The sequence below is a fragment of the Stegastes partitus genome, unplaced genomic scaffold (genome assembly GCF_000690725.1).
Source record: "Stegastes partitus isolate 25-593 unplaced genomic scaffold, Stegastes_partitus-1.0.2 Scaffold36, whole genome shotgun sequence".
NCBI classification, from domain to species: domain Eukaryota; kingdom Metazoa; phylum Chordata; class Actinopteri; family Pomacentridae; genus Stegastes; species Stegastes partitus.
Window position 1 is genome coordinate 905,476 of NW_007577767.1, and position 21,482 is coordinate 926,957.

The following is a 21,482-nucleotide window of genomic DNA, read 5'->3' on the forward strand; positions in this document are numbered from 1 at the left end:
AATTCCTGAACGTAAAGAAAGTTACAACTATGTTAAATTACAAGTACTTTCAATTGGTTCAGGGACACCGTTTAGAAAAATATTGGAAACTTGTGAAACTTGTTCGGACACAAGTGTCGCATTTAGCCGACTTCTAACGTGTCTGCAGCTGTGCACCTGTAGCCATAATGCAAAAAAAAAAAAAAACGCTAAAGAAAAGAAAGCAGAAAAAGATAAAGAAAAGTGAGAAAGGGAAGAGGGCAGACCTGGGAGTCTCTCCTGGCGGTGCTGTGGGCGGACCTCCTCTCCTCTCCACTCCCCTGCTCCGCTCCGCTCACTACTTCAGCAGCCACTCTTCTTCTGGCCCCGCACGTGGAGAGATTACTATTGCGGTTGCACGCGCGCTCACCTTTCTCGGGCCTTTTCCACTGTTATGTCGCGAGCCCAATGCTGCCAGCTGCGGCACGTTCCTCTCTGTTTTGTGAGCCCTCGCGCGGACGAAGAGACATTTTGTGAGCCTCCAGACTTGCTGAGAATGAGCCCCGCATAACTCCGGGTATTGTTGTTATCTACCCCCTCCTTTCTCTCTCTTTTTCCCCTATCCCGCGCTCTCCAAGTTGAGTCATTGTTCATAAGTATGGTAGATAAAGGCCCCTTGTTGACTTCTGCCATTATTTTTTACCTGTCCATTGGGGCGGCAATTTTTCAAGTCCTGGAGGAGCCCAATTGGAAGCTGGCTGCAAAGCAGTATAGTGCCAAGAAGGATAAAATACTTGAGGACTATCCCTGTCTGTCGAAAGATGATTTGGACAAAATATTAGAGGTATGAACATGTTCTTAAATGTAATTTTTCAGTTTGCATTTCTGTAATGTAGCCCACAAGTGGCTTCATGCCTATTTTAGTCCACGTGAAGATGATTTCTAAGTGAATCACCTGACCTGTGTTTAATATTGTGCTGCCTCCAACTTGGAAGGAGTGACACATGAGGGCTTAATGAACATCAGCTGTTCTGGAAGCTTTTCACCAAACAACTGCTGAGGAATGAGATGCTGTCAGTGTTTGGTTCATCTGTGTGGGTCAACACACCCACTCTACTAGGCCAGTTTAGCAGCCTTAGGGCCTAAAATTAGTCAGTTGTCATGTTGACAATTGTTGTAAAACTCTGCTATGCGTGTCTTTATCTCCTATCTTTGGTGGCGCCTTTGTATGCAGGACTTATGATAATTATTTTATTACCTGCCACGTTAGTTGGCTGCAGTAAACTTTGACAGACTATCTGTTTAGTGCAGCGATTATGTGACAGCGGGATTGGAGGGCCAACCTGCAGTCTTAAGCTGCAGTACGTGGTGTTCCATTGCTAACTTCTTGTTAAAATGCCACTTTCTTAATCAGTAGTAGAACTGGTGCATTTGACCTCTGTGGTTTCAGAAAGAACACAAAGTAAGTCAACACTTGAGTGATTTTTACAAGTGTTTGCCCCATGACATGGTGTTTGTTCACCTCCTTGAGTTGAGAGAGGTTTATGACTTTGATTCTTTTTGTTTGTCTGAGAGATTTGAGCATGACAACAATTTGATTTTAGCATATCAGGGAGAAGTCTTCCAGCTAGAAAGAAGACTGCTGAAAAGGGGCCTCATGTGCTTTGCCTGCTATATTCAACATGCCATGCAAGAGGAGTCCTTTTCTGCACTAATAACACTGACCATGTTTCATATCTGTCAGGACAAGATATCAGACATTAATGCAAAGCTGTTTTCTGCATTTTGCACTTGCAAGTATGACCAGAAACATGTCTCAACCTGTGCCCCTTTTTGGGCCCAGTATTAGGGAGATTTATTATCCCCCCCACCCCCTCCTTTTGCTTCCTTCTGCCTCTCCCTTTTGTGTTTGGGGGACACAAAGGAGTATGCCCATGCACCACCCCCATTTCATGGCACTCTGTAACACTCAGTCCCTGAAATGACCAAATCTGCTTTTGAGTGTAGTTGGTTAAGAGATTTTGGAAATTTCTCGTTGGCAGTTTCTGCTGTTAACTTGCTGAGAAGGCAGCATTTTTGGGGGTGGGGTGGGGGTGAGAATGGACTCTCAGAGGCCACTCAACTGAAACCGAAACATTTCCTGCTCCTAAGTTCTCTCTGGGGGACAGAGACAACAAAATGCCATCTGTGGGGTTCTGCAGCACTTTCAAAAGATCATATTAAATGGCATGTTTCCCTTCCTGACCCTTTCCCCAACCACACAGCCAGTTGTTTTGCCCTGTAAGGACAGACACATACTAGCATTTTTTCCAAGACACCTGCTGCAAAGCAATTGCAGCTTGTGTCTTTAAACCGAGAAATATACAACATATCACCCGTGAGTTGCCTTTCATCAACCGGACTTGTGTAAGCAGCAGAGATTCTATTAGATTTCCATTACGGAAACTTTGCTCGAGTTGTTAACTGTTAAAATATATATAAGCAAGCTTAACAAGAGAAGCCTTGTAAAAGTTAGTCTTCTCTGTTTTATTAACAAGGAGTTTACTATTAACTATAGCACCCTTGAAGTGGTCACAGTTTACAGATTGGGTTTATGGCCCATCCATGTTGGCTCTTGAGAAGCTGTAATAAAAGTTCAGTGGGGGGTTGGAGAGGTGGACATTATCACTCCGGCAAATACAAATTCAACGCTTTGAATGCTGTGTTTGTGGTATAAAGTGTAAGCAGTGAGTTCTGTGTTTCAGCATTGCCCAGAGGCACTGTGACATAGTCAAGAGGAGAATGCATTATCAAGTTTATGGCATAGCACGTGCTACTGTAAACTCTGCATGTATGCATGTACTGTTAAACAAGCAAATGTCTGTGTAACTTAACAAATGCTGCAAATGGCTTTAATCTATCAAAAAAGGTAATTCCAAATTATAAAAGATAACTGTAATAATATATTTTGCTATAAATAAGTCATTTTATTAAATTTCCTCTTCGTTGCTCCAATTAATTTCCAAATCTATTTGTTCTTAATGCAGTAGACCATGAAGCATTGAACCTTTGCATTGGCATAAACTGTACCTGGTGCCAGAATATTTAAGTCAAATTTTGTAAAGACTCAGTCGGACAAGTTTTCTACTGTTGCCGGTGCTGCAAAAAAAAAAAAAAGTTGCTGCCACTGTTGTATTTGAAAATAACAGTTTCATTCTAAAGTCACCCTTTGCGAAAATCTGTCTCTTAATTCGTGTTGCACATGACTTGAAGATCACGTTTGCGTGGCCAGAATAAAAGAATAAAGTAGCCCACTGTTTTCAGGGACAGTTAACTTTGTCATGTGCCTGGGGTGCCTTTAGTGGGTCACTGGCTTGGAATTTCCAAGTTCTTTTTTTCCCCCCCCTTTTAGAAAGTGTAATAAAAAATAAATAAATCACACTGAGGTAATGGAAGGTAACATTTTAATGTCAGGGGTTTGGGTCTAAGAAATGATTTAAGAATTACATTTTACAGCTTACGTTGTCAGTTAGCATTAAAGTGAGGCAGACGTTTTGAATTGACACTGTTGGGAAAGCACATGTGTATTTATGATGATTCCATCAGGTGTTCCCATAAGCTGTGGGAGTGAACCAGCATGCAGAAAGGCAGGACCTCTACTAAGTGGAATGCAGCCATCATTAATAAACCTATTGTGACAAGTCAAAATATCTGTCAGTTGCAACCATTCAACACTCTGCAGAAGGTTGGCCAAGTTGGCTCTCAAACCCAGACCATCTGAGTTTCATCTGAGTTTAATTTACTTTATATTGATCAACTTAGAAAGAAACTAGAGGATAAATGAACAATGCCGTGTGTAGTCTCACTGTTTCATATAATATTAACAGCCTAGTTTAAAGCAACCACTCACAAATCTGTTAGTGGTGTAGTAGTCACTGCTTAACAGATGTAGGATGTAAGAATCCTTTTACTTTTACAGCTTGAATACAGTTTTATGGCGTGCTCCTTTTATGTATTTATCAAATCCAGAAAGGGCTGGACTAAAGTTGTCTGTGCTTTGTCTTTAATTAGTTTCTTATAAATTCTTATTTGTGAAAATGTGTTGTGTGCTGGGCAGCAGAAACTAATAACGTCACACACCTTTTCATAGTGTTCATATCTTGCAGTTTTATTTCCCACACTTTGTGTTGTATTTTAATTCAGCGCAGTCAAATCTCACGTTTGTTTCCCAGATGCATTGTTTGAAACCCATCCACTTCAAGGGACTTTATTGTTACAAGCAGCTGTTTCTGTGTTAAGTGGAAAAACACCAAGGAACTGGAGTGGTATGCTGGGCCGCCAGCTGTCCTGATAACGCTTGGAGTTTGTCATTGTGGGTTTTACTGTTCTATGAGTTATCAGAGCAGTGCAGTGGCAAACTGCCTAATCTGCAGTTTGGCAATATTTTCACTTCCACAAAAGCAAATGAATCCTTAACTGAATGAGTGTGGCAAATGTGTGACGAGTATAATGGCTAGGCTGCTTTTTGTGGTGCCATATTTTAATGCACGATATGAATGACAATGTAATGCATATCATATCAAACTTTGTTTATAGACAAAACATCTTCTCAGATGCTGTTGGTCCGTTTACAGTTAGTGGCTTTTACGCCTGAGTATAATATTTGTGTTTTAATGTAGCTCTAGAGCTAGAACTGCAGCAATGATCAGTTGGTTATCAACTGTTTTGATAGTCACTCAAAGAAAAAGTATGCAAGATTCTGTGATTCAATTTATTTACATTTGGCACAACTTTTGACATTTATTAATGAAGAAAATAATCAACACATTAATCGACAGTGAAAATGTTTGTTAGTTGCAATCCAAATACTAGTTTATTTTTATAATAAGTTGCATTTAAATCCAGTATAACTGACAGTGCTTACATTAAGTTCTTCATGTTGACAGAAGATGACATTGGTTTAGAAAGGCTGGTCGGGGTGAAGTTCATTATTAATGACCAGCACAAAACTACTCATGTCTGTGGTTTCATTGTTTTTAACAAAGTAATTCAGACATTTTTCCTTCCTGGATGACTTCTCAGGCACTAGGTGTGTCTCGTGGCAAAATGCTGTTTTTCTCAACATCCATGTAATCAAAACATTTCTTTACCAAGACAACTGGATTACTTTAGATTGTTTTCCTTTTTTTATTTTGCAGTATAAACTTTGGCATTTCCAGAAAGAGTGTCAGAGAAGCATTTTCTGAAGATACTTGATTTCCTGTGGTCAGTTAGTTTTTGCAGTGCAGTGTTAGGTTTAATGAACTCTTCTTCGAAAACTCAGTTTCATCCAGTCAAAAACAGTCCAAGAAGACAAGAAGAGTGCATTGGTGGCTGTAGATTAGCGTCCAGTTGTCCAGTAATTTAGCCAGTTTAGCAACTTCCTCTAGAACTGGTTTGGGCCTACTGTGATACAGAGTGTCTTATCTTTCTTCTTCTCTGTCTGTGCTTCTTGCCTTGTTCTCAGGGTCATTTGTGACCAGTGGCTGACCTTTTAGCCTTTTAGAAACTTATGTCCTGGGAGCGCGTGTTCAGTGACTCCTTGTAGACCAGCTTCACTGATTACTGTTTGTCCAGCCTGTGTTGGTGAAAGTCGGCACAATTCAGCAGTACCAACGCAAGATATTTTAAAATGTGATTTAAATGTGAACATGTTAACCTCTAAAGCCTGCCCTCATTTAAAGGTCATGTCCTCTGTTTGAGTGGCATACACTGAGAGTATGGTTCTCACTTTCATGATTTAGCTTTCCTAACCCTCATCATAGTCCGGTGAATCAGCAGTTTTGCACGTTTCAAACTTCAGCAGTTTTTATCTGGCAGACAGACTGTGAACATGTTCAGATCACCCTTATTAGGTTCGAATAAGGTGCAGAGCTGAACACACACACAGACCACAGACATGACGCACAAACTAAACATCTGTTTTCCACAGCACAGACAAACCTCAACAACTCAAACTTGTGGGATAAAATTTCACATTGGTCCCAGCAGAGGAATCTGTGAATCATGATTGTTTATCTTGTCATTTTAAGTTCTAAATACCTACTTTCCTTGCATGAAAGTTGTGCAGCTGCATTATTGTAAACACCTTATCACTTTCCATTAGTACAGGCCAAGTTACCAAAGTAAACTGCTTTTGTTTTGACACAGTCTGCTGTGGTGTCCATGCCTGTGTCAGGGAGTGTTTTAACGATTTGTACAGAAACACCCTAAGCTCCAAAACTACTTTGCACACATTGCTTCCTATGTATAACCTTTTTTTACACTGCAGTGATGGTGAATGGAGCTTAACTGCTTAGCCTGGTCATCAGATATACATACAGTTACTGGCTGTCGAAGGTTCCTGTAATCAGTTTAATCTAAATAAGATTTTAGCTCAAACATGGCCAGTAAGTACCACATGCATAGAAATATAACCAGTCATTACAGACGCTGTGGTCTGTCAGAGGGACTGGCAAAAGTGCGTAAGCCAACACTAAATAAGTGAGGTTTCACTTTTTAATTTCTAGTCATGGATTTAAACACAAACTTGGTCGTCACTGCTGTCATCCTGAAGCCCAACGGAGGAACTGTGTTGTTTCAGAAGACAAAAGAATGGCCTCCCCTTGCTCTGGTAATTACAGAGCACAACTGCCACAGACCTGTTATTATTAAAGAGCCAAGCATCTTCCAGTATTTTAGAGCTTTTGTGAATTTTGCCAATGCCTGCACATTTGCCCCCCTCCTTCCAGCACACTGGGAGAAAGAGTATGGGGTAGCGTATTGTCCCAGCACACATGGCCGGGTGTTTGCTGATTCCCAAGAGGGGTAATTCAGTTTTTGTTGTGGCTGCACAAGGACACATATGGTTGAGAATGATTGATTAAGCGTTTTTTTGTCTCCTCCTCTGGATTTCAACATTAAACCATCATTCCAAGACCAAGCCAATGTATGTCTTGCTCAAGGTTGTTAAGGACTTTGTTGTTTTTTTTAAAAACTATATTTAGTATTGTTCATATTCTGTGAAACTTTTGATCTTGGGAAAAGGAAAAACAAGCATAAAGAGGATCACTACGTCAGAACTACCTGGCCTTTTGAAGCCATGCATCCTCATGTGATTATGAAATTGCTGTTTAGGGATAAAGCACTTGCCTTCCTGTTTCTCTTGCAAAGTAAGCAGTGGCTGGAACTATAAAGCCCTCAGGTTAAAGGCAAATCTCCAGGGTGCATGAGTGTCGTTTCAGCTCATCAGTGCTACTGGAGATACCATCAACATATCACAGGAAGGATGTGGTCAAAGAAATGGAGTTTACACATGACAAACTTCCTGTGTTCGTTGTGCTTAACTCATTGGACCTTCTTATGATTGCAAACTGATAGTATCCATCTATTGTTTTATCATTCTTTCTCCTAAAGGTGAATTCCAGCCTTTTCTAAGCTGTAGTTTTTATTTTCTTTGTCGTCAGGTGGTGTCAGATGCTGCAGGCCAAGGAGTGACTATCACAGGCAGTAAGACGTTCAACAACTGGAACTGGCCAAATGCTGTTATCTTTGCCGCCACTGTTATCACTACTATTGGTAAGTGCTTTTGGAGGTTCAGCAGTGACAGATCTGCTCCTGATGGGAAAAGACACATTTGTGTACTTGTTATTTCAAGCCTTTTTGAAAATGAAGGAAAACTGAGATTTGGTAATGTTACTGTAGTTTGCAAAAAAGTACTAAACTAAAGATGATATAGTTTTGTAGTTTCCTCTTTGATAGCATGGCACATCTTCATATTGTACAGCCGAATTGAAAAGTTTTATCCACTTAATTGTACTAACTGTACTATACTCCTTAAACTCACCTTTTTTTTTTTTAATGTGTTTTAAAGGATATGGAAACATTGCCCCAAAAACCTCGGCAGGCCGTATGTTTTGCATCTTCTACGGGCTGTTTGGTGTGCCTTTATGTCTTACCTGGATCAGTGAGCTGGGCAAGTTCTTTGGTGGCAGAGCCAAGCACCTGGGCCAGTATTTAACCAAAAAAGGCTTTTCACTGGTAAGTTGATCTTATTTTATTTTTTTAATTTTGTTACCCCATTTTTGGGTAAAGTACCTGCATCTTTTGTTGACCTCAAGTAACCTGTTTGTATTGGTTTTTTTCTTTTGCAGAGAAAAGCTCAATTTACCTGCACAGCCATCTTTCTCCTCTGGGGTGTGCTGGTCCATTTAGTCCTCCCACCTTTTGTGTTTATGTCTCAGGAGGGTTGGACATATGTTGAAGGCTTGTACTTCTCATTCGTCACCTTGACCACAATTGGTTTTGGGGACTTGGTAGCAGGTATGCTGAGGAATATTTGCTTTTAATTTCTTAACTCGAGCAAAAATGAAAAGACACCGCTTGGTTCTGTTCAGAACTTCGAACTTACTTGCAATATTCTTTGTCCTTGCAGGTGTGGAACCAAATAAAGAATATCCAACTTTGTACCGTTACTTTGTGGAAGTCTGGATTTATCTGGGGTTGGCCTGGCTTTCTTTGTTCTTCAACTGGAAAGTACGGATGGTAATTGAAGCTCACAAGGCACTGAAGAAACGCCGCAAGCTGCGCAAGCTATCCCTTGATGAGCTTCGACACTACAAAGAGTCTCACAAAGCTGCCCTTCGTTTGTCTCCCACTCCAAATGATGTCAACATTTTCAGCTTCTTGTCCAAGAAGCAGGAAGGCTATAATGACTTGATAAAGCAGATTGGCTCCAAAAAAGATGGCAGCACCAAATGTGGCTCTGGCAACACCATCAATAAATCCAAAGAGATGGGTCGTTCCAAGAGTTGCAATGATGCTCCTGTGTATAATGGTCATACCATCCTTAGCTTGGACCGCTCACCACGCCAAAAGAGACGCTATAGTTTCAGTGACCGTGTCACTGTTGCTTTTTCAAAGTCCAAGAACTACCTCCTCGGCTCAGACAATGGTTTGCTGCTAACAGACGACCATGTAGAGGGTGACCTAGAACTTGATCAGGACCCAATGTATGAGAACCAACTTGACAAGGACATTGACCTCGAGAATGGAGGCGTGGGAGAGTGTGGAGCAGGTGGTCGTAGGACATGGGAATTTAAAGAGTACCATCCTCTAACAATCCAAAATGCAAACATTACTTTTATTGATGAGGAAAACTTTCTCAGCAATAATCTGGAGGAGTTGGAGGAGGAGGATGACGATGATGATGGCGATGATGATGATTCTAAAGCAAAAATATCCATTACTACATGTGATGAAAACATTGAAACAGACTCCAAAGAGGAGCAGAGTTCTGAATCTGAAGGATCTGTTTTCACTAGTGATGATTCTGAGCACAGCCATTCCTATGAGAAACTTGTGGAGGAATATGCAAAGGAAGACAATACAGAATCTTGAGATGTCAGAGTTGACCTATGTCAAGTTAACACATCTCCCTGGTCCTCTGTTGTTGTCTAGCATTGAAGTATATGTATTCTAATGTGAATCATTTAAAAGGATATCAAAAGTCCCATTGCACTTTGAGGGTCTAATAATGAGACTGCAAAACCAAGATCAAATTTAAAATCAGTGTTCTGTTAATCCCCATCATTTTGGCTTACAAGAATTGAGTGTTCTTGTAAAGTCTTGAACAAAGGGTTTCCTTCATCTTGGGGAATATGGACTACAGAGTATGACATGTAGCCCTGTGAGTATTTAATGTCTGCTCTGTTTATGTCTCACTTTTTATATACAGTTTGAAAAACTATATTCCATGTATTTTATTGTCATGTGTGAACAAAAAATTGTCTATGAGTGTGTATTTTCTACTCATAGGCTCATGAGAAATTCTGTGTGGAAATTAGTTGGATTTCCTGTAGTTTCATCTATTTATGTTCACCATATTGGTGTTTTTATAATATTTATTAAAATGAAGGGCATGGTAGCTTTTATTCAGTGCTACATGGGTTTATATGTCTCCCATTGCACAATTCCACCAAATGAGGACAGATGAAAGTCCATACTAGTGCAGATTGTCCTTTTAAAACCTGAGCCAAGCGTTTGTCTTAAAGAAATGAAGGAGGTTAAGGGCTTTCTCCTTTTTCCTTTTTCTTTTTTCCTTTGGTATTTCATTTGTACATTATTGTAAAGTCCTTGATGATTTGTTGTCGATTTATTTTTGACTAGAGTAGTGACTGCATAAGGAATCAGCGAATATTAAAATCTGAGTCCTAGAATCAACTGAGAGTAAACAGACTTATGAGCAAAGAGACACTATAGACTAAGTTGGGTTTTGGGGGGGTTTGATTGGTACACACCTTTCCTGAGGTTTTTTTTTTTTAATGCTGTATGTATTGTTACATACAGTAGGTGCCTCTCTGAATACACGTAAACTGGTTTTATAAACACATTTCTTATGGTTATGTTTTACTGCTGACTGCTCCAGTTGTCAGATCTGTGACCTCAGCCCTTTGCAATGTCTGTGGATAATGGTAGCGTTTTTTTCACGGCAACAACATTCTTACTTTCTGTCTCTTTAGCACCCTTTCACTTGATAGTATTTGCAATGTAAATATTGGCTGAAAGCCCATCAGTAGCTTCAAACACAGCTCTGCCCAGGACACGGCCTTGCTACTCTTGTTTGCTTTCTGGGGGCTTGCACCAGGCTTGAATGACTGAAGTACTGCTTATGACAGGCAGCCAAGGTTAACTTGTGACAAATCGATTCTCTCTTGACGTATGTTTCGGTCATGAGACCAAGTCTGCCGTATTTGTGTAGTTTCCCCTTTTGCTTCATGTCCAGCTGTAACCCGATTGTCCAATACTTTTCAATCCCTCTCTCTCTCTCTCTTTTTTTTAAGGGCCTTCATTTACATTGCTATCTCACTGCCTTTTGCACATGTTAACTTGCACACAAAAACTTGAAACTGTGTTACTTTGAGTAGTAAAATCACAGTGATGCAGTGTCACAAAGGGCTACTTGGAATTTAAAACCAGTCGTCTTAATCCAGCCAAATCCACAGACAGTATACTGTAAATAATCCAATGTTTGCAGGGTTTTTTTGTGAATAGACAAAGTGCACAAACCTATTCTTCTCTCTGCCTTACAACTATCGAGTCATAGCCTTGAGAGGAGAAATACAATACAGTGTAACATCTATTGAATGTATTTACAGTGACTCTGAAAAGCTGTAGTCCTTCACACTGGGTGTTTTTATTTTCCCTTCTCCTTTCTTCCTTTGTTCTCCCTTTTTTTATGTGTCATCACAGGGCCACCACTTTATTGTATGTTAACAATCCTCTTTCATTTTCTCTGGTTTTCCTGGTTGTGTTGGTGCAGCATTGTTATGCAACCATGGTACTTGTGACTGAATTTCAAGCATGTCTCTAGATAATTAACTAAGAACAGGTTAGACAGGTTTAGGCCATAGTCTGAAGTTTTATTGTTGCTCCATTGTGTTTAAAAAAAAACTCCAGAACAGTTCTCTGTACAGTTTTAGTTGTCTTTTTTTATGAATAAATTATTCATGTTTGTAAAGGTTTGTATATGAATTTCAAACAAAACTGTATATTTCGTGTAAAATAAACATTTAATAAAACTTTTGTGTTTGGTTATCATTTCATTATATTAAATACATGACGTTTTAATATAAATTCTGTAATTTCTTGTAGGATTCTAAATCTCTCTGCAAACAAGTCACAACAATGGTGGACTTGTATTCACAGAACATGAATGCACCCCACAATGTTTTTAAAGCTTTAACAGACAGAATGCATTTCATCTCCTGGGGCAGGTGGACTGCTAATGTAACACTAAATATGGTCAGATCTAGTGTTAGAATCTGACTAATAGAAACATTACAAGTAGAAAATTATGTTTTATGAGTTTTAGGAGGACAACAAATGCTGGAGAACATATAAAATATACTTAAATGTATGTTTAAAGTTTGTCAGTCCTATATTTTTGCAGAAATGTCAAACATTCTATCAAATTTTCATACAAGTCCTACAAGTAAAGAAATATAACCTAATTTTAAAAAATGAGCCAAAGGTATTACACTCTGCCCTTTATTTAATGAGGAAAGTCATCCAATATTACATACCTGTGAGTTGCAAAAGTTTGGAACTTTTAAGGACTTGTACTTAAACTAAAGGTGACATTTGAAAGAGAATCAGGTGTGAGTGTGTGTCCTGATTTACTTAAAGAACAGGCATCTGTCAAAGTGTGATCCTGACAACATGTTTGTGGACGTGTATCATATCACAAAGGTTTTTTCTGAGGACTTCAGAAAACGAGCTGTCAGTGCTCATTATGCTGGAAAATGTCACAAAATCATCTGTAAAGGGTTTGAAGTCCACAGTAAGGCTGTACAAATGGAGGAAGTTCAAAACTACTGTTATTCTCTCCAGAAATAGTTGACCAACAAAGATCCCTCTCAGAGCAACAGCAATAGTCTGCAAAGTCACAGAGGAGCCTGGAGTAACCTATAAGCAGCTGAAGGCCTCTCTCGCATTGACTAATGTTAATGTTTGTTAGTTCACCCTCAGGACATCCACAGTGCTGTGCACAGCAAGGCTGCTCTCCTGAAAAGAATATTGCTGCCTGTCTGCAGTTTACCAAAGATCACGTGGATGGCTACGGGAGAAATGTTTTGTAGATGGATGAGACCAAAATAGAACATTGTGATTTATATGAGAAGCATTTTGTTTGGAGAAAGGAAAACACACACTTCTTTGTAAGAACCTTATCCCATATATAAATATGGTGCTTGTAGTAGTTGGGCCTGTGTTGCAGCATCTAGGACAGGACAGTTTGATGGAACAATGAGTTCTGAATTATATTAGTAAGTTCTGAAGGACATCTGTCCGTGACCTGAATTTCAAAAGAAAGTAGGTCATGCAGTAAGACAGTAACCCTCAGTACACAAGTGGTTCTACCAAAGAATGGTTAAATAAGAATAATGTGAATGTTTAGGAATGGCCAAGTCAAAATCCTGACTTTCATGCAATAGAAATGTTGCAGGACCTGAAGTGAGGCGATCATTTGAAAAAAACAAAAGTTATTGCTGCGTAAGAAGGTCACACCAGATCCTGACAGCAAAGGTTCACACACTTTTGCTGCTCACAGATATGTAATATTGGGTCATTTCCTGAGTAAACAAATCCATCCATCTATAATCTATACACCACTTAATCCTCACTGGGGTCGCAGGGGGCTGGAGTCTAGCCCAGGACAAAGGCAGGAGACACCCTGGACAGGTCACCAGTCCATCACAGGGCTACACCTAGAAACACACAATCAAGCACACACTCACATTGAGTAAACAAATGAAAAGTATTATATTTTGTTTCATTTGTTTAATATGTATGTTTTTTATGTACTCTTAGGACTTATAGGAAAGTCTGATGATGTTTTGGTCATGTTAATGCAGAAATACAGAAAAATCTAAAGAGTTCACCACCAGCAGTCAGTATCATAGAACTAGAAAAATACACTGTGTGACTTTTTTGGACTGTAGCTACATATCTGTCCTTAACCACCTAAGAAGAATTTTAAAAGTAAAATTTGAAAAGTTTTTTTTTTTTTTTTAAATTAATTGGGTAATTCTGATTCTATACTTTCTGTTCTGTATTCCATGATTAACATTAGGGCTGCTTCAGGTGCGTTCGTTGCTGTTTCTTAGATATTTTGCCTATATTATTAATACAAATCATGCAATGCTATGAATATTATAAAAGCCTGTTCCCACAGCAGCGTGGCAGCTCCTTTTACTGTCTTGCCAGATAAGCTGACCAAGCAGATTCAGAAATGTTGCTGTCTGGGAAAAATAACTTCCGTATAGGTAACACCTGTGAATTCTCAATCTCTCTATCTCTCTGCAGTCACATGTCCTCATTCCTCTTCTCTGGAAAAATGTGCCATCAGATTTTTCACTCAAACAAGGAAGTAAATGTCAGAATGTTTTAGCATCTGCTGACTGGTTTTATGAAAGTGTTGAGCAGACGTTAAACACAGTTAAAAAGTCAGGTTTTAAGCTTTGAATAGTCTTTCAGTTTGTTTGTAGTATTATGTATTATGAACACAATAAAGAACGTTTGTTTTACAAAGTTATACTGAAAACAATATCCTCTCACATTCAGTGTAGCTGGTTAAACTGATTCGTTATTGGAACACATCATATGTTCGTGGTATTTCCTTCTTCAGTCTAATGTTGTCAGTCACAAGTGCAAAAGCAAAAAGGGCATTATGCAACCATTTTAGCCTTTAGAAACAGGGATTCGTTTTTTTCCAATCAACACGAGAATGTATGGAATATGTCCTTAGATCTTGTTGCAGTCAAACCTGTATCACAAAATTTTACTTCAAAGGACATTTAAATTCAGAATTAGATTTAGAATGCAGGGTTACAAAAATACACACTTTAACACAGTGATGTGAACCAACCTGTAGAAGTCTATAGATCTTCTTATGAGACTGCAGCAGTCACTCAGTGTCAACAAGTTCATGTGTAGAATTGACACGGTGTATTAACTCTATCATAGTGTCACCTGGCAGTGCTGCTTATGCACACAAAATTCAAGGTCATGCTGTCAGTGAACCACACTGCAAAAGGAGCAAAAAGCAGATATGAAACCACCATAATAATACCAACACTCAATAATGAGACAGAGAGAGAGAGAGAGAGAGAGAGAAAACACAAACGGGGTGAATTCCTTCACATCATCCATGTTTCTCTGAAAGTTCTGTCCACCGTTTATTACAGACTATCAATAAAAAATTGGAATGCAAATTAATTTTTTTAATACGAGTCGCTGGTGCCAAGCTTCTGACATTTTCTGAACTGCCAAAAAGATGTGAACTCATCGTCTGCATAAAAGTCAGTCATTGTTAGCACAAGCTAAAAAATGAACACCACTGCCTGAAGGGATTCAGCTGAACAGCGTGCTCTCATTCCACCCTGAGTGTACAATTCAACTTAGAGATCTGGCACGATTATGTTTTATAGACAAGTGGAATTGGTCACAAGAATACACAGATATCTTTATTGCCATCTGACATAGTTCTGTGACGTTATTACTTCTTAGTTTCTAAGTATGTGAAGAAGATTCACAACTTAAATTTTCAGGGCACACATATATGTTTGGATTTCCGCCATCAATGTTTCACTATGGGTGGTGCTAGAAAAGCTTCACCCCTCTAAATGTTAACTCGTGATGATTACTTATGACGGATACTGAACCAAACTAAAGTGAGAACACAGTGTAGAAATGTGCTGAGTGTGGTGGAAACCAGAATGTCTCCTGTTACTGTGGGATTCCAGACACAACATAAATCAGCCCTCTTCAAAGTTCCTCTCTCCAAAGTGTCATCCAGCATGTACAGATAAATGACTCTGGATGCTGAAGCCACTGTTGTTTAAAGGTCATTTTGGGCTTTTATTACAGTCAGACAGCAGAGAAATTACATAAATGAAGGAGAGAAATGCTACAAAGATCCTTGCAATATAGCTATATTCAAATCAAGCACATATTTGAAAGAATTCATCATTTTATTTCTATTTTTATAATAACAGTACATCAAATGACAATGTGAATACAATGTGTTAGTGTGAAAGAGATCACTCATTGTGATGAACATCCACAGAATTATCAGATGAATCTGCAACTCCCCACTTTTTATAGTTAGTTGTCCTGCTACAACTTTATTTTTTTGGTTGATTATTTTGGTGAAAAGCTCTAAAAACCCTCTGTACACTACCTGCTCAACACCAACAGTAGTCAGACAAAGATATGGCCTGGAAAGCAGCTAAGGAGCCACATAGTTAATCCAGGAGTTGGTAGAGACCAAAACCAGAGCTAAGACATGAGTTAATTTTGAAATTCCATTCATTAGATTGAGATAAATGGAACAGAATGATAATTTTGCTCCTTCACAACTTGTTTTCTTTTGTTACCAAGTCACCAAACCATTCAGTTACTCCCAACAAAGCAAGCAGCAAGTCTGGACCTTTCATCTTTACCTCATTTGAACTAAACCTTGGCAGAGGAGTGTTTTGATTAGATTTGATTTACGGCAGCCTGGCAGCACAAGCAAATAACTTACCAACTGTTATCAGATTCTCATTTAACTAATTCAGATTTTTGGTGGGGAGTATGTGATACCAGCCTTTCCAACGAAAGCCTGTGCACTTCTAACCAATATGGAAAGCATGGACAAAAAGTACTACCCAACTTCTACTGAATTTGTTTTCATGGCAGCAAAGCATCCTGCATTGAAATGAATGCACTGAAAAGTGTGTCTGAAATAAAATTTCGTCTAACTGTGCAGCCACAAAAACATGATCAAATTAAATATTTTAGAACACAGTGACCTTTGAAAACATCTCCACATGCCAACTATGTAAGAACATTTCATGATACGCTCATATCATGGTTATCACTTCCATAATTAAGAGGAGGTGCTAGTCATGCAGTTGGTGCCAAACATCACATTTCAAATATAGGCAAGGGGGCATGTAAATACCCTTTTTCGTCTTGAAAATAACTACAATTTAGAAAATGCCTTGGGACAGTAAAAATTGGCATTTGTTCTTAGACTGGTCTGTGGTGGGACTCAAAGAGATGATTCAGAGCCACTGCTGTCTTATGGTCAGCTCATAAAGGGAGAAACACTATATATACTTGTTTTGTGGCTTCATATGCCCTCGTGCTCATTTTGAAGTAACCACAGGTAAAGAAGGATCAGAGAATCTCGTGCCTTCAGCTTCACAGCATTTATGCTTCGCACATTTCACCACGTCAGCAGTGATGATTTTGTATGGTCGGGGGATTTCAGGAGTAAGATAAGATCAGGGACAGAAATCAGAAGACATTTAGTTGTTCAAAGATAATATGTTTCCTTTTAGTTTGTTGACTTCTATCGTACTGATAGTATCTGGGAACTTGTGGTAAGTCCACACTAAATACGATACATTTCACAAAATAATTTAGTAGAAACATACTGTTCCTATGAAAAGTATACAACCCCTTGTACGGTTCCTCCTGACTGCTTTTCAACACTGAATCTTGGTCACCATAGTTTGGCTTTATTGAGAAGAATTTACAAAAAACACTATTTCATGGAACAAACAATATATAGCAATTATTAAAAAATATAAAATGTAGAATAAGTCATTAAACCATTATTTAGTAGATGCTCCTTTGGTTGTCTCAATCAGCCTTACACATCTGGACACTGCAATTTGAATTCATACTTCTTTACTAAACTGCTCAAAGTCTGTCACATTGCACAGGGAACGTGTAGGAACAGCCCATTTCAAGTTCAGCCACAAATTCTCAATTGAATTGAGGTCTGGGCTCTGACTCAGCCACTCCACAACATTTGCCTTGTTGTCTTTAAATAATTTCTGTGTAGTTTTCCCTGAGTGCTTCAGGTCATTGTCTTGCTGAAAAACAAATCTTCACTCAAGTTGTAATTGTTTTCCAGACTGCATAAGATTGTCCTCCAGGACTTCTCTATACTTTGCTGCATTAATTTTACCCTCTACCTATACAAGTGTTCCAGGGCCTGCTGCCAAGAAGCATCTCCAGATCATGCTGCTGCCACCGCCATGCTTCATGCTGAGGATGGTGTGTTTGTGATGATGTACATTGTTTGATGTCTACCAACATAGTGTTTATGCTGATGGCCAAAAACCTTGATTGTGGTTTCATCTTATCAAGAACCACCTTCCAGTTGACTTCAGAGTCCCCAACATGCTTTGCTCATGTTTTGTTTACATTTTATATTTTTAATTAATTAACATTACTTTGTAAAAAAAAAAAAAAAAAGTCTGTTGTCACTTTGACATGATTTATTGTAAATTCTTGTCCAAAAAGCCAAAGTAAATTGATCATGATTTATTGTTGAAAACAATGAAAAGGGAAAATCTCCAAGAGGGTACTTTTTGTAGGCAATGTAAAGGGTTTGCATATTATCACTGAGCACTGGAAACTTCCATCGCAGAGGGCAGAGGACAGATTTTATTTTTCATAAAAGAGTACTTTTTGGGGCTGCAAGGTGGCTCGGTGGGATCTTTCTGCGTGGAGTTTGCATGTTCTCCCCGTGCAGTGTGGGTTCTCTCCAGGTTCTCCTGCTTCCTCCCACAAGTCCAAAAACATGTTGAGGTTAATTGGTGATTGTAAATTGTCTGTAGGTGTGAATGTGAGTGTGCTTGGTTGTCTGTCTCTAAGTGTAGCCCTGTGATAGACTGGTGACCTGTCCAGGGTGTCCCCTGCCTTCGCCCTGAGTCGGCTGGGATAGACTCCAGTGCCCCCCCACCCCCACCCCACCCCCCTCACGCAACCCTAGTGAGGATTAAGTGGTGTATAGATGATGGATGGATGGAGTACTGTTTGACTTTTGGATCTATATTATTCACTTCACTGCAGCTACCCCTAAGATCATGAAACAGCAAATGATACATTTAAAATGTTTGTATATTTATATGCTGACTGCAGCTTTGATATATAAAGAAAGATGAAAAAGTAGGTCATGGACAAATATTTTCAAGACATGTTCATGCAATGTTTGCACTTTCAAAACTTTGCAATGTTGAGTGAGAGGAAGTCACTTTTGGCCCCTGATTTAGTTTTGCAGTTAGGGACATACAATGTACCCTCCTCCGAAGTACTAAGAAATATATATAACAGCAGTGTTTACATGTAAAAATGCTAAAGTGATGTTGTGTCGACTAGATGTAAAAGGTATTGTGGAAAATTAACCCCTCAGTGTGATGAGCTGCTGAAATTTTACACAGAAGTGTTGAATGACATAATACCACCAGAGACCACGGCTAACAAATTATCTTTCAATTTTATGTAAGAATAGTTAAAAATGAAGTTGAAGTTTTTGCTTGTATGAATTTAGTTACTTTAAATGTTCTATCTGTTGTCTGGGTTTGTAAAAAGCACAGGAAATAAGGTCCATTATTGCATTTCCAGTGGCCTGCAGGCTTGTCAGACTGCTATACTATTCATTTAGAAGGTCAGATTATGCAAGGGGTCCTGACACCAGCCGGCATGACGGCCTTCGTCTTTCACACTGCGCTACTTCCTTCAAAGTTTGTGTTTCCTGGACATAGAGTGTACTTGTGAAGAGATTACAGCAGGGCCCCATTCAAGACTGGTTGGCAAACATCTACAGAATATACAGGAACTAAACCATACAATATTACAATATGTCTTGTGTTATTCATGGTATTTATACTGTATCTTCTTAATCAGATTTATTTTACTTCCGCAATATAAATCTCAAGGCACCATATGCCCATATGACATCTTCGTCATAAAACCTTCTAAACAAAGCTCAAGGTCTTCTGAGAGTGACTAACTCTTAGTGTGTGTGGATAAGTCAATGCCATCTATCTTTGTATATCAACAGCACGTCTCATCCTGAGACACAACGATGCCAGCTCACTTTCTTGTCAACAAAGGAAGAGGGGGAACCAGATGGAGAGTTGTTTCTGTTGCCTGTAAAATGGCCAGCGTAACAACAGTTCAATAAGCAGTGGTCCAGGATGGGGAAATGTGACGAGCCCAAGGACCTCTCTGACACTCAATTATTTCCTGAGTTTCTGTGTCCAGCCTTCCGGACCGGAAACTTTTGGGCACCCCCCAGAGGTGAGTGTGTGTTTGTGTGTTCATGTGTACTTGCACTGTACTGAGGCCGATGTGGGATTGTTAATGGAAACGCAAGTCCGCTGGCAGGTTGCCCAATGCTTTTTAAAGAACACGTAGAAAAGGATGGGAAAGAAAGACATAGAGCAGTGCTCAACAATGCCACTTACAGCTGCTCATGTTGACTAAAGGCATTATGTTCCCAGGAAGGAACGTAGTAACTTTGACCTTTGACCTAACAACAGCCCACCAACATGATAGTCAGAGTCACCAAACCACTTTGAAAGAGCTGATTGTCCTGACATGTACAAAGAACATGTTCAAGTTAAGCACTCTAGTGGATCATCAATGTAGAGCAACAGGACAGTTTCAGACATACCTGTTGAAAGAACCTCTTTAGCTAGCAAGTAGGATCTCATTGCCTTGATTTTCACAGCCAAGTTGATGAAAAGTAGCTTTAAATAACCATTTAACAAGCAACGACAACCCAAAACGGTGTCCAAGTCCAGGAGAACAGAAACAGAAAGCAACTCATGGGTGTAGACTGGTGTTCAAAGAAAGTGCAACTCATTGGAATCCCAGTTCTTACTTCTTCTTACTTTAACTGTGCTATGTTACATTAATCAATACAATCACAAATAGAAGCATACAGAAAATATATTTATTAATCGTTTAGGCAAAGTGAGCTATAATTTCACAGTACCTAAAATAAGCATTTGCATCCTAGTTTTGGTAAACATGGCTGAAATGTTATCAGAAGGCCTCAAGTTGATTCAGTTTCTCATTTTAGATAGAAAAGTTCACACGGCAGGCTCCTGACACAAGCAAGGAATGACTTCAAGTCTGACCGAGCGTGTTGATACAGCTCAAAATAACAACGAATGCAACGTTGCGTCATCAGTTACACGTGTCAGTCTTATCTGATACAGTCTGTAAGAAATGTCACCAAACAGTTTAGCTAGTTGGACGACAATTACAATTTTTACAGGCGATACACTTTCTTTGAACACCAGCGATAGTGACGTAGCTAAAGCTTTGCAGATAGAGTGCATAAGCCTCTAAATAAAAGTCCTAGCAGTGCTGACTTTCATAGCATTATTACTCATGCGTTCAGTTGCTTTGTTTTTTTAAGAAAGAACTTGAATTATTTCCTCTGCACTAACCATCATCAACAGAGTACCTTCATGCAATGTATCTCTAATACAATATAGCAATACATAAAAATACTTTTTATTAAGATTTGACTTCAGGAAACTGTCTCGTTTTTCCCAAATCTTAACCAGAGCAGTTACAAGAATGCAGGTTGTGTAGTTTATCCTGCCAGCGTGGACATAAATATGAGTTTACAGGCCCTCTGAAAACCTCAACAGACTATAATGTAAAAATATATCATGATGTTCTGGTGCGACTACAATAAACCTAAACTGAGCATTTGGGTTCAAAAAAAGTAGGCAGTCTGGATTAAGAAGCAGCACACGAACCACAAACTACCTAAAAAAAATATTCCTCTACTGCCCTCTGGTGGAATAAACAAAACAAACCAATGCACTTTTTCAAGCACAGTGTTGGTTCAAAGGTTACATTTACATGGACAGTACTTTAAAATAGCATAAGAAGTCACACAATGACAAATAAGCACATGTTTGCCATCATCTAAGATGGCAGATGGAATATTTATAACACATCAGAAATATCTCTCCAGCACATCTACAGAAGAAGTGGATTGTGGATTAAAACTTTCAAAACATTCCCATCTTCATTTTATATATTTAAAAGTTTAAATTATTGATTTTATACAAGTAAAAAAAAAAACAACTGATTAATCATATGTCACTGAAACAAATGTCATGCATCACTAATTATGATTCAGCTATAAGTCATGGAGTGCT

The 21,482-nt window shown here is 39.0% G+C and overlaps 1 protein-coding gene across 1 annotated transcript; it reads left to right on the top strand.

Moving 5' to 3' along the window:
* Window positions 1-359: 359 nt before the first annotated feature.
* kcnk5a (potassium channel, subfamily K, member 5a) lies at window positions 360-11,534 on the top strand. The gene is made up of 5 exons (XM_008302279.1): window positions 360-802; window positions 7,422-7,533; window positions 7,829-7,995; window positions 8,109-8,277; window positions 8,390-11,534. Exons 1-5 carry the CDS (start codon window positions 617-619, stop codon window positions 9,352-9,354), a joined length of 1,599 nt encoding a protein of 532 aa, XP_008300501.1. The 5' UTR covers window positions 360-616; the 3' UTR covers window positions 9,355-11,534.
* Window positions 11,535-21,482: the final 9,948 nt, after the last annotated feature.